At 46.4% G+C, this 13,479-nt stretch overlaps 1 protein-coding gene across 2 annotated transcripts in view; it reads left to right on the forward strand.

Annotated features, from left to right (window-relative positions):
• Positions 1–13,479, forward strand: part of LOC122920612 (BTG3 associated nuclear protein) — a 326,695-nt gene that overhangs the window by 186,666 nt on the left and 126,550 nt on the right. For both annotated transcript variants that reach the window (XM_044270256.1, XM_044270257.1), the window contains one exon: positions 10,462–10,629. In XM_044270256.1, coding sequence (XP_044126191.1) covers positions 10,462–10,629 — 168 coding nt within the window. The remainder of the gene's footprint in view (positions 1–10,461; positions 10,630–13,479) is intronic.

A 13,479-nucleotide genomic window follows, 5' to 3' on the forward strand; every position in this document is an offset into this window, starting at 1 on the left:
GCGAGACTATGGACTCTTTACTGTAAGAGCAGTGAGACTATGGACTCTATACTGTAAGAGCAGTGAGACTATGGACTCTGTACTGTAAGAGCAGTGAGACTATGGACTCTGTACTGTAAGAGCAGTGAGACTATGGACTCTGTACTGTAAGAGCAGTGAGACTATGGACTCTGTACTGTAAGAGCAGTGAGACTATGGACTCTGTACTGTAAGAGCAGTGAGACTATGGACTCTGTACTGTAAGAGCAGTGAGACTATGGACTCTGTACTGTAAGAGCAGTGAGACTATGGACTCTGTACTGTAAGAGCAGTGAGACTATGGACTCTGTACTGTAAGAGCAGTGAGACTATGGACTCTTTACTGTAAGAGCAGTGAGACTATGGACTCTATACTGTAAGAGCAGTGAGACTATGGACTCTATACTGTAAGAGCAGTGAGACTATGGACTCTTTACTGTAAGAGCAGTGAGACTATGGACTCTTTACTGTAAGAGCAGTGAGACTATGGACTCTTTACTGTAAGAGCAGTGAGACTATGGACTCTATACTGTAAGAGCAGTGAGACTATGGACTCTATACTGTAAGAGCAGTGAGACTATGGACTCTATACTGTAAGAGCAGTGAGACTATGGACTCTTGTACTGTAAGAGCAGTGAGACTATGGACTCTATACTGTAAGAGCAGTGAGACTATGGACTCTATACTGTAAGAGCAGTGAGACTATGGACTCTTTACTGTAAGAGCAGTGAGACTATGGACTCTTTACTGTAAGAGCAGTGAGACTATGGACTCTTTACTGTAAGAGCAGTGAGACTATGGACTCTATACTGTAAGAGCAGTGAGACTATGGACTCTATACTGTAAGAGCAGTGAGACTATGGACTCTGTACTGTAAGAGCAGTGAGACTATGGACTCTGTACTGTAAGAGCAGTGAGACTATGGACTCTGTACTGTAAGAGCAGTGAGACTATGGACTCTGTACTGTAAGAGCAGTGAGACTATGGACTCTTTACTGTAAGAGCAGTGAGACTATGGACTCTATACTGTAAGAGCAGTGAGACTATGGACTCTATACTGTAAGAGCAGTGAGACTATGGACTCTTTACTGTAAGAGCAGTGAGACTATGGACTCTTTACTGTAAGAGCAGTGAGACTATGGACTCTTTACTGTAAGAGCAGTGAGACTATGGACTCTATACTGTAAGAGCAGTGAGACTATGGACTCTATACTGTAAGAGCAGTGAGACTATGGACTCTATACTGTAAGAGCAGTGAGACTATGGACTCTATACTGTGGACTCTATACTGTAAGAGCAGTGAGACTATGGACTCTTTACTGTAAGAGCAGTGAGACTATGGACTCTTTACTGTAAGAGTAGTGAGACTATGGACTCTATACTGTAAGAGCGGTGAGACTATGGACTCTACTGTAAGAGCGGTGAGACTATGGACCTTATACTGTAAGAGCAGTCAGATTATGGACCTTATACTGTAAGAGCAGTCAGACTATGGACTCTTTACTGTAAGAGCAGCGAGACTATGGACTCTTTACTGTAAGAGCAGTGAGACTATGGACTCTTTACTGTAAGAGCAGTGAGACTATGGACTCTATACTGTAAGAGCAGTGAGACTATGGACTCTATACTGTAAGAGCAGTGAGACTATGGACTCTATACTGTAAGAGCGGTGAGACTATGGACTCTACTGTAAGAGCGGTGAGACTATGGACCTTATACTGTAAGAGCGGTGAGACTATGGGCTCTATACTGTAAGAGCAGTCAGTCTATCGACTCTTTACTGTAAGAGCAGCGAGACTATGGACTCTTTACTGTAAGAGCAGTGAGACTATGGACTCTATACTGTAAGAGCAGTGAGACTATGGACTCTGTACTGTAAGAGCAGTGAGACTATGGACTCTTTACTGTAAGAGCAGTGAGACTATGGACTCTTTACTGTAAGAGCAGTGAGACTATGGACTCTGTACTGTAAGAGCAGTGAGACTATGGACTCTTTACTGTAAGAGCAGTGAGACTATGGACTCTATACTGTAAGAGCGGTGAGACTATGGACTCTTTACTGTAAGAGCGGTGAGACTATGGACTCTTTACTGTAAGAGCAGTGAGACTATGGACTCTTTACTGTAAGAGCAGTGAGACTATGGACTCTATACTGTAAGAGCGGTGAGACTATGGACTCTTTACTGTAAGAGCAGTAAGACTATGGAACTCTCTGCCTGAGGAGGTGGTGATGGTGGGTACAATAAAGGAATTCAGGAGGGGCCTGGATGTATTTCTGGAGTGTAATAATATTACAGGCTATAGCTACTAGAGAGGGGTCGTTGATCCAGGGAGTTATTCTGATTGCCTGATTGGAGTCTGGAAGGAATTTTTATTCCCCTAAAGTGAGGAAAATTGGCTTCTACCTCACAGGGTTTTTTTTGCCTTCCTCTGGATCAACTTGCAGGATGACAGGCCGAACTGGATGGACAAATGTCTTTTTTCGGCCTTATGTACTATGTTACTATGTACTGTCCCAGAGAATAAGGGGCACATTTCTTTAGTAATCTGTGGATTGCAGCTCTTTCAGAAGGCTTCTTTGCCGCTGTCCGTATAGTCCATCTTCGGGCTTCTTCCACATGCAGGCTGTGGCTGTACCAGGCCTCTCCCCTCAGTGCTGTGGCTGTACCAGGCCTCTCCCCTCAGTGCTGTGGCTGTACCAGTCCTCTCCTGCAGGCTGTGGCTGTACCAGGCCTCTGCTGCGGGCTGTGGCTATACCAGGCCTCTCCTGCGGGCTGTGGCTGTACCAGGCCTCTCCTGCGGGCTGTGGCTGTACCAGTCCTCTCCTGTGGGCTGTGGCTGTACCAGGCCTCTCCTGCGGGCTGTGGCTGTACCAGGCCTCCCCTGCAGGCTGTGGCTGTACCAGGCCTCTCCTGCGGGCTGTGGCTGTACCAGTCCTCTCCTGTGGGCTGTGGCTGTACCAGTCCTCTCCTGTGGGCTGTGGCTGTACCAGGCCTCTCCTGCAGGCTGTGGCGGTACCAGGCCTCCCCTGCAGGCTGTGGCGGTACCAGGCCTCCCCTGCAGGCTGTGGCTGTACCAGGCCTCTCCTGCGGGCTGTGGCTGTACCAGTCCTCTCCTGTGGGCTGTGGCTGTACCAGGCCTCTCCTGCGGTCTGTGGCTGTACCAGGCCTCTCCTGCGGGCTGTACCAGGCCTCTCCTGCGGGCTGTGGCTGTACCAGGCCTCTCCCCTCAGTGCTGTGTCTGTACCAGGCCTCTCCTGCGGGCTGTGGCTGTACCAGGCCTCTCCCCTCAGTGCTGTGGCTGTACCAGGCCTCTCCCCTCAGTGCTGTGGCTGTACCAGGCCTCTCCTGCGGGCTGTGGCTGTACCAGGCCTCTCCCCTCAGTGCTGTGGCTGTACCAGGCCTCTCCCCTCAGTGCTGTGGCTGTACCAGGCCTCTCCCCTCAGTGCTGTGGCTGTACCAGGTCTCTCCTGCGGGCTGTGGCTGTACCAGGCCTCTCCCCTCAGTGCTGTGGCTGTACCAGGCCTCTCCCCTCAGTGCTGTGGCTGTACCAGGCCTCTCCCCTCAGTGCTGTGGCTGTACCAGGCCTCTCCTCTGTGCTGTGGCTGTACCAGGCCTCTCCCCTCAGTGCTGTGGCTGTACCAGGCCTCTCCCCTCAGTGCTGTGTAATATATGAAAGCACCTGGAGATAGTTCTGGATCTGATCATTACTGATCACTCTATTATGTCATTGGCAAGGGGTTAATGCAGCAAACGAAAAGCGGCTCAGCTGGCAGGCTTGAAGCTCGGCCGTGTATCCTGATTAGAGGAGAACAGAGTTGTGCCTCTTTCCAGGCGTTTGTCATGTTAGTGGAGATCTCAGCTCTGCGAATAACCTGGAACAGTCTAATGCTCAAAGCCTGTTTCTTATAATACAAGTTTCTGAATCCACTGCAACGTATTTTACGATTTCATCACTGAAACCAGAGATAATTGTGGCCCATTATGTGATTGTGAGAGAAGATGACGCGGGGTGTACGCAGTATCTGCATCTGCGCCCCGCGTCCAAACGGGAACGTTTAATGAGCAAACTAATCTGGAGATGTTACAGTATTTATATAAGTCGCCGTGATCCTGGTTAGAGCCGCTTATGTCTTTCTTATTAATTTACAGTCCTAGAGGGATTTGGGGAATGTGTCGCTGACCATGAAATATCAGGGGGACACGGTTGTTTTGGGGTCTGAAAATAACTCTTTGGAATTCAGTGAGCTCTTTCCCAGGCTCTGATATAACCGGGCATGACGTGCATGTAGTGAACGTTGGGTCAGACTAGTCCTCTCATTATTAGGACTTCCTATTCTGCGTTTTCTTCCTGTAATTGAAAGTTTACTTATTGGTACATGGTGGGATCTGAGGATCTGTCCCTCCACGGATAGTAATCGTATTACATTAATCCCTGACACTTTGGGTTTTAATGCCCAGGAAGCTGAAGAGTTCCTTCCGTTATCTCCCATTAGGATCTGTCAGAGGATACTCTGCGTTAGTCTGCAACAGATTTTAATAATTTTTATAAATCTATTTTAGCGGCTCACCACTTCGGCTGTTCTGAATAAAGGTGCTCTGTCTGTAGGACTCCCCCCGTCAAAGATAATATAATAATATATAATGCTGTAGACCACCCCGGGACAGCAAGTGTATCCATTATAAGAATATTTATTACTACACAATACCTAAAAATACATTACCAGTATAACAAAAACCAGTTTAAACAAATTAAAAAATAAAATAATTTAAAATGGAATTAAATGGTACATCACATTTAGAATCAACATTCCATTTACAGTTGTATGTATATATATATATATATATATATTGGATCCAATTGGTCCCTTCTTCTCTCCTTATTAAGTCCAATATATGGTTATGTATTTAGCTGATATCTATCACATATACAGTATGATGTGGTTTATAATCTATAATACAGCCATATATCCTTATAATTATTTCAATAGTAATGGTGATATTCCAGACTTATGAATATAGTATTTTTTCTTATCGCGCCTATAGATATACTGTATGTTCACTGACATAAGGGAATATGTATTTTATGTCCTTAATTCTTCTAAATCCCCATTAGATTATTTTCTCCATTCACCTTTATGTTGATAGCCATTCTTCTTTAGCGGTAAGCTCCTAGTAGTCAATACTGTGTATTGATGGATTCTTTAGGTGGGTCCTGGATTCTGTAAATAATCTTATTGATACCAGTTTATCCAACTCCTCCTTCAGTCGCCACCCAGTACAGAGATGCGGAGGTAGAGGTCAGCTCGGTGAGTACACTGTTAGTAGTTTAATGTTCACCGACCGTGGTGTCCCACGAGGTAGCAGTTGAGCTGACCTCTACCTCCGCATCTCTGTACTCGATGGCGACTGAAGAAGGACTTGGATAAAATGGTATCAATAAGATTATTTACAGAATCCAGGACCCACCTAAAGAATCCATTTGTTGAGGAAATACCTCCTTGCTGGAAAAGTAAAGAAGAGTGAGGAGCGCTCCACGGACATTGCAGGTATGATCCCATGAAAACCTGGACAGCTTGAACATATATCACGATGCATCACGTGGAACGCCGAGACTGAGCAGCGGCACCGCGCGAAACATCGGGATCCTGCAACTACCACTGCAGTACAGGCAATATCTATTCATTTTAGTCTGCTACTAGGCAAAAACCATTTGTGCTATACTAAGTCGAGTGTGCGGATCACAAATCCGGCCAGAATTGTTGTAACACGTCACAAATTGTTGCTATGCATAAGTATGTCTAAATGAATGAAGCACTTGGAAAGCATTGAATCATTTGGAACAGAACGAGTTTTACTCCAACCATTTCCTGATCTACATCAAAGTTTGTGCAGTAAACAGTGTATGAAAATGTAATGGAATAACAACATTTCAAAAAGTCTATTTTTTTTTTTATTTAAAAGTCTGACTTGAGCGAGGCCCAGTGCTGCTAAAAGTGCTTCAGGCTTCTGCTTTTGCGTTTGTGTACAGTCATATTTTCCCGTTGCAAAAACCAGCAGTAGTCCGCCATCATGTTGGGATTCCCGCGGCCTTGATACCTGTTCTGCATTGTAGAAATATCTTTATGGAACCGCTCTCATGTTCATCACTTACGTGTCCCAAATTTAGGAAAAAGTCAAGATGGGAATGTAAGAAATGCACTTTCACTGACATCCGGCAGCCAAGTTGTTCATGTGCTGTCAGCAGGTTGTCTACTAGTTCAGCAGAGTCTGCAGCGCGTCTGTTCCCAAGGAAGTTCTGCACTACGAGCACAACGCATCCCGAGCTGCGAGACGCCCTCGCTCTGTCAGATTCTTGCGCTGATCATAAGTAGTGTATTTGCCACATATGTAGCAGAAATTGTCTGGATCGTTAACACATTTGCCTTTATCCATCTTAAGTTTCAGAACTGATAGCGCTATAACAGATCACTTTATCCAAATCTGTCCAACTTACCTTATATACTTACTGCTGACATCAGCCTGAGGGCGTCCGGACAGGTCTGGACATGTCCAATGGAATATCTCCAATATAGCTGAATAGGCTTTGCATATACTTAACCCTTTAAGGACCTCCACCGTACATGGCGCCCGCTCTCTAGTGCTGCAGGCGCCATAGCTGCCGGGTTTCCGATTTTTTAAATAGCAGAAACCCGCGGCACTTGTATAAGGCTGATCGCATAAATTTTTCCTTTCAGTTGTGCACTTCCGCTCTGGTAACAGTGTTCCCCGGCTGAGATCGGGGAACCTGTTCCATTGATCTAATAGGCTGAAGCCTAAAGCATGCTTTGGTGCCTATTAGATGACTATAGCAATACAGGCCACTAGGTGGCAGTATTGTATTGGTATAGCGCAAATGAAGTGTTCAATGCGGTCTATATAAACATCAATGAACACAATATGCAATCTAATGATTGGCATTTCTTGTCACCCAAGGTGACTTGAAGTAAAAAAATTAAAATAAATATTTTTGCAAATATAATAACAAAATAAAAGTTAAAATCCTTAAAATAAAAATACTTAAACAATAAAAAAAATGAACATCATGGGCATTGCCACGTGCGAAAATGCCAATACTATTAAAATATAACAATATTAATGGCATCTGGCAAATGGCGTAACGGGAAGTAAAATAAAAACAGCCAATTTGCCATTTTTTGTCACTTCAACTACTCAATATTTTATTTTATAAAAAGTGATCAAACAGTCGCACACACTTCAAATCGGTATCACTAGAAAGAACAGATCGTCCCGCAAAAGATGAGCCCTCACACAGCCCCGTACACATAACTACTAAAAAGTTATAGGGGTCAGAATATGGTTATGAATTTATTTATTTTATTTTCCTCAAAGGTTTAAAAAAAAATAGTTTTAAAACACAAGAATAAATATTTAAGTGTGGTATCGTTGGAACCGTACTGACCTGGAGAATGGAGATAACGGGTCAATTCTTGCTTCCTACTACATGGTACGCAACCGTAAAAGTACAACGTGTTGGGCCTGCCCCCAGATCATAAAGTTCTGGGAAGAGGTAAACAGAGCAGTCCAGAAAATAGCCTTACCAGACTTTAACGTTTCTCTAGAGATGGTCTCTAGCCAATACACTCCTACAAAGAAAAACCTAATAACTCACCTGATAGCAATAGCTGAGACTCCCATACCACCACATTGGCTAGATACACGACCTCCCACCTTTCAAGCTGGATAAATAGAAGCCATGATAGTTTCCTAAAGGTCTGGAGATTCTGGGAAATTGTGAAAACTGATGGTTAGGAATTGACAGAGGAGTGAGATGGCAGTAATATATTGACTCAATGTCAAAAGTATGAAATCAAGTTAAAACGAACTGAAAAGCTAAGGAAGAATTGGCTGCCCTACCCCCTCCTTTACATATTCCCGCTCCCCGATTCCTCTCGAGGTTCTGATTCCATTTAGCAACAATAAGTTTGACATCCGTGACAACCCAGAATATTGGGTACAAAAAAATTGGGACTATGGGAAGGCCGGGAGTAAAAAACGAAAACCCTGTGGTCCTTAAGGGGTTAAAATCTAGACCTGTCGGGCAAATTCCGAGCTCATATTTAGAATCAGCGCGCTCATTTTAGTGTAAATCACATGTTTTTCCCTCAGTAGCAAAATCATTGTTGCGCGGTGTAATTGGTGATTAACTGTTTATAGCTGTTCATGGAAAATAGTTGTATTTTTTGGGGCAGAATATTTGCTGCTTTGTATCATTTTGTTGAATTCTATTAAACTTATTTTCCCCTTTATATGCAAAGGTCTGAACTCGCCGACCCCCGGCCGTTCGGACGGTGCCCATGGACCTGCTGCTCTCCACTTTCTAATAAGATTGTTATTAGGCAGCTGTTCACATTTGCGTCCATGTTGGCCATTACCGGCTGGTCACACATGTTCAGTCACTTCCGGGGAGGGTGAATGATCCCCAAGAACGTTTTTTCACAGAAAGTTCATTTGTAGACAGATCTTTCAGACAACTTCAAACATTGCTGACTTCTTTCCAGATGAAGATGGTCAGTCACTGGTCGGCTAAGGCTGCGTTCACATCAGCGTTCAGCCTTTCCGTCCCCCTTCTCCGTTATTGGAGCAGGAGAACGGAAAGGACGGATTCGGCACAGAGCTGAGCCGACAGAGTCTACGGGCTCCATAGACTATAATGCGGTCCGTTAGGTTTCCACTCTGACTCAGAGGGAGATTTTTGAAGCAGAGACACAAGTCCCGAGGGCACAACTTTTGTCTCCACTTCAAAAATGTTTCTCTGAGCGGAAACCTAGAGTCTATGGGGTCCGTAGGCTCCGTTATGTGCTGAATCCGTCCTTTCCATTCTCCGGCTCCTATAATGGAGCAGAAGAACGGAAATGCTGAACGCTGATGTGAACTCAGCCTTAAACATCACTTTCCATTAGCACCTGTTGGCGTACGGCCACCTTTAAAGTGCCCATACACCTTCAGTAGCTGTCAGGTGAACGCCCTCTCTGCCCACTCCATAGTTCATGTACACATTTGGCCGAGCACGTGTTTTTGGTGGCGAGAGAGGAGAAAGCTGCTGCAAGACATTTCTAGCTGCTTCTCTCCCAGGAGAACAAAAGGATCAGATGTTGAAATTTGACGCCTCAAAGTCTTCTCTGCCCAGATCACCCGTTGGGGGAGAATTGGGAGCCTCCCATACACATTAGATCGCTGGTTTGTTCAGCTGACAGTAGTCCAATGTGTGTGGAGCTCTGTGTTACTCCATTCTAATTCAGCTTACAGAGCTCTGCTTTAAGAAAAATGACCATTTACAAAACATTGCTCCAGCTCTTCCAAAACTACAACTTCCATCATGCTCCGAGGGCTTGGTGTGGGATGTAGTTTGGAGTGTGACCATGTTGGAGAACAGTAGCGCAGGGCGATATTCCCCCTACTTCTGTGCGCCAGTGTCTCGGTGTCTCAGATCCAGCATCCAACGTAGATAAAATCTTCTTAGGCTTTATTGATACCAGTTGAAATCCAGTTCAGAAGAGAGTGCCCTGCAGTAGACCGCAGAGCTAGACTGGGGCCATGACTGACGCATGTTGGCAACCAGTCACAAAATGGAGCGTCACCACTGATCTTTATCGGGGCCTGACCATTATAGAGGTCTATGGGATGTCACAGGTCATGTGACTAGGGGTGGATCGGCCATAGACCTCACAGGGAAATTTCCCTGTTCGCTGCCTGAGCCCTCCACATGGCCGCTGGGTACATAATGATCAGATGCTCTCAGCGTTAACTAATGCTAGGAGCACTTAATACTTCCTGTTCCTGGCCAGTGGCCGCAGGGGCCTTCTTCAATTCAACTGTATTGCCATCTTTAGGACAGTGCTGCAGTTAAATAGTGCATCAGGGCGGCAGTATTTTGTGCTGCACTATGATATTTGGTCATACTGGCTCCACCCACTTCTGTTGTCCTGCCTACTTGTGTTGCTCCACCTTCTTTCAGTTTAGACCCGCCTACAACATGTGGCCACTTTCAGCTCGGTGAGCCCTTATGGTGCCCGAACTGGAAGCATGTTGGGGGAATGGAGCTTGGCCGGTATTTTGCTGTAGGATGGAGGTTCTGCTTTACGAAGGTCTTACCACCTTAGGCGAAGCTTACCTGCTGTTTACCATTGGTGGTTGCAGTCTCTAGACCCCAGCTTACACAGAGGGTCGCACATAGATAAACCTCCTTCGTGTTGTCGCCATGTGACAAGCCTATAACCTGGCCTAAGGTCTAGACTCGGCTTCTGCTCCATACTGCCTCTTCCCCTGCTCTTACATATTGCCCCTTCATACAAGCAGGGCTGCTTTGTTTTGTATTAATGCATTATCTCTAAAACACAGGTGATCTTCTGCACATTTACCGAATTCTTCTCTCTTCCCAAAGGTCACCTTTTCAACAAATTCCGAATCACAGAATCCGACTGGTATCGTATCAAGCAGAGCATTGATTCCAAGTGCCGCACAGCCTGGCGCAGGAAGCAGAGAGGACAGAGCCTGGCAGTAAAGAGCTTCTCCCGACGAACGCCGTCTAATTCCTCGTACAGCACCACAGGTGAGCGCCCGCCATGCCCTGTGCAGGCACCTGGTGAGCTTGGTTGTCGGGTCCATCGGCCCAATAGGGCTACACTGCAGGGTTGTCAAAAGAGCGCAGCCCTAAAACCCTTCAGGACCTTGTGATTTTCCGTTTTCATTTTACTTTCTGCCTTCACAAAGCCATAACTTTACTTTTCAGGGCTTTTTTTTGAGGGCTTGTTTTTTGTTGGGGGCGGATTGTACTTTCTAATGGCACCATTTATATTGCATAAGATGTAGTGGGAAGCTGGGGAAAAAAATACAAATGGGGTGAAATTGTAAAAAAAATTCTACGGGTCAGTACGATTACCCCAAATACCACACTTTATAGTGTGTATATAAAGATATATATATGTACAGGTGACCCTCGAAAAATTAGAATATTCTGCAAAGTTCATTCATTTCAGTAATTCACCTTAAAAGGTGAAACTACTATATGAGACTCATTACATGGAAAGCGAGATGTTTCAGGCCTTTATTTGGTATAATTTGGATGATTACGGCTTACAGCTTATGCTACCCCGAAGTCTCAATCTCAGGTCCCCGTTGCTCAGGGGGTATGGAGTACTTAGCTGACCAGAGGTGACACTTTGAGCCAAGAATATTCAACCTTTTCACAATATTCTAATTTTAAGTTGCATTACTGAAATAAATGGACTTTTGCTCGATATTCGCGTTTCACCTGTATATGTATGTGTGTGTGTGTGTGTGTGTGTATGTATATATGTATGTGTATATGTATATATATATATATATATATATATATATAGTTTGTCTTATGTTATTATACTTAAAAAAAAATATATATATATATATATATATATTTTTTTTTTTTTTGTACTGCCATAGACTGCATGGCCATGTTACTTTTTTATAGTTACTTCCACAGAGCTGTGTGGGGGCTCATCTCTTGCAGAGTAATCTGTAGTGTTTATTAATACCATCTTTGAGTGTGTATCACTTTTTGATCACTTTCTATTAAATTTTATTTGCCAGGTGAAGCAACCAAAACATGGCGAATCGGCCAGTTAGATTTTTTTCCTGTTGTGACATTCACTGTATGGGTTAAATACATTTATATTTGATTAGTAAGGGCAGTTTGGGACATGGTGATGCCTATGCGCCTAATTTTTTCATTTTTAATATGTGGAAAAGGGGGTATTTTGTTTTTTTCGATATATTTTTTTATTTTGTAACTTTTTTATTTTGCACTTTTTTTTTAAGCCTCCCTAGGAGACCTGAACATGTGATCATCTGATCGCTTTTCCCTATGGGAGTTTAATTTATGTTTCAATAGAGCCTGGGTAAGCATCGGAGCCTCAAGCAGACTCAAAGCCACCACAAGCAACTAAGCTGGGGTCTGGAAGGGGTTAAAGGGGTCCCGGTGGGCGTTTACATCGGCACAACTCCCTGTGTGAGGTAACCAACGCCAGCACAGACATACTGTGGGTGACCCTGTTGTACCAGGTGGAGCTGTGGTGGTCGTACATCCTCCTGAGCACATCTCAGAACGGCACCTTGCAGACAGGTGGCCCGCCATCCCTGTGCTCTGCTAACACCAGATGCTGCTCGCTAACTCGCCTCTTCCCAGTGTTTGTTTGCTGCACCCCGGGCCCTGCCCTCACAGCAGCATCGTGGAAGAGCTGAACGATTTATATTAAAAGCAGCATTTTGGATTCTCTCCCAGACACAAGGGGGGCAGAACTGATTCCCTGTACCAGTCTTTTGGCTACTCACAATAACCACTGTATCCAGCATCAGAAGCCAAAACCTGATTTTAATGGAAAAATGTAATTCTCCAAACGTGACTTAATTCCAAGAGACCAAAATGAAAATATGTGAAATGTTCTTGCTGAAATCCTCTCCTTGTTAGTAGTAGCATCACTTTCTGATTGTCTTCTATCTTTGTAGCTCTGGAGTTTGAGTTCAAACAACCGTAAGAAAGGCTGAGACTGCCCCCTCCGGCTGAGACTGCCCCCTCCGGCTGAGACTGCCCCCTCCGGCTGAGACTGCCCCCTCCGGCTGAGACTGCCCCCACCGGCTGAGACTGCCCCCTCCGGCTGACACTGCCCCCTCCCCTCCGGCTGAGACTGCCCCCTCCGGCTGAGACTGCCCCCTCCGGCTGAGACTGCCCCCTCCGGCTGAGACTGCCCCCACCGGCTGACACTGCCCCTCCCCTCCGGCTGAGACTGCCCCCGCCGGCTGACACTGCCCCCTCCCCTCCGGCTGAGACTGCCCCCTCCGGCTGACACTGCCCCCTCCGGCTGACACTGCCCCCACCGGCTGAGACTGCCCCCACCGGCTGAGACTGCCCCCACCGGCTGAGACTGCCCCCACCGGCTGAGACTGCCCCCACCGGCTGAGACTGCCCCCACCGGCTGAGACTGCCCCCACCGGCTGAGACTGCCCCCTCCCCTCCGGCTGAGACTGCCCCCTCCGGCTGAGACTGCCCCCTCCGGCTGAGACTGCCCCCACCGGCTGAGACTGCCCCCACCGGCTGAGACTGCCCCCACCGGCTGAGACTGCCCCCACCGGCTGACACTGCCCCCTCCCCTCCGGCTGAGACTGCCCCCTCCGGCTGAGACTGCCCCCACCGGCTGAGACTGCCCCCACCGGCTGAGACTGCCCCCACCGGCTGAGACTGCCCCCACCGGCTGAGACTGCCCCCTCCGGCTGACACTGCCCCTCTCCCCTCCGGCTGACACTGCCCCCTCCGGCTGACACTGCCCCCTCCGGCTGTTTGTGCCCCACATTTCCATCTGTGAGCAGAGCGTGCTGATAGCGGCACATCAGAAGCATTGATGTGTGGAGCACGTGCGTTATCAGTGTC

This window comes from Bufo gargarizans, chromosome 10 (assembly GCF_014858855.1).
Source record: "Bufo gargarizans isolate SCDJY-AF-19 chromosome 10, ASM1485885v1, whole genome shotgun sequence".
NCBI classification, from domain to species: domain Eukaryota; kingdom Metazoa; phylum Chordata; class Amphibia; order Anura; family Bufonidae; genus Bufo; species Bufo gargarizans.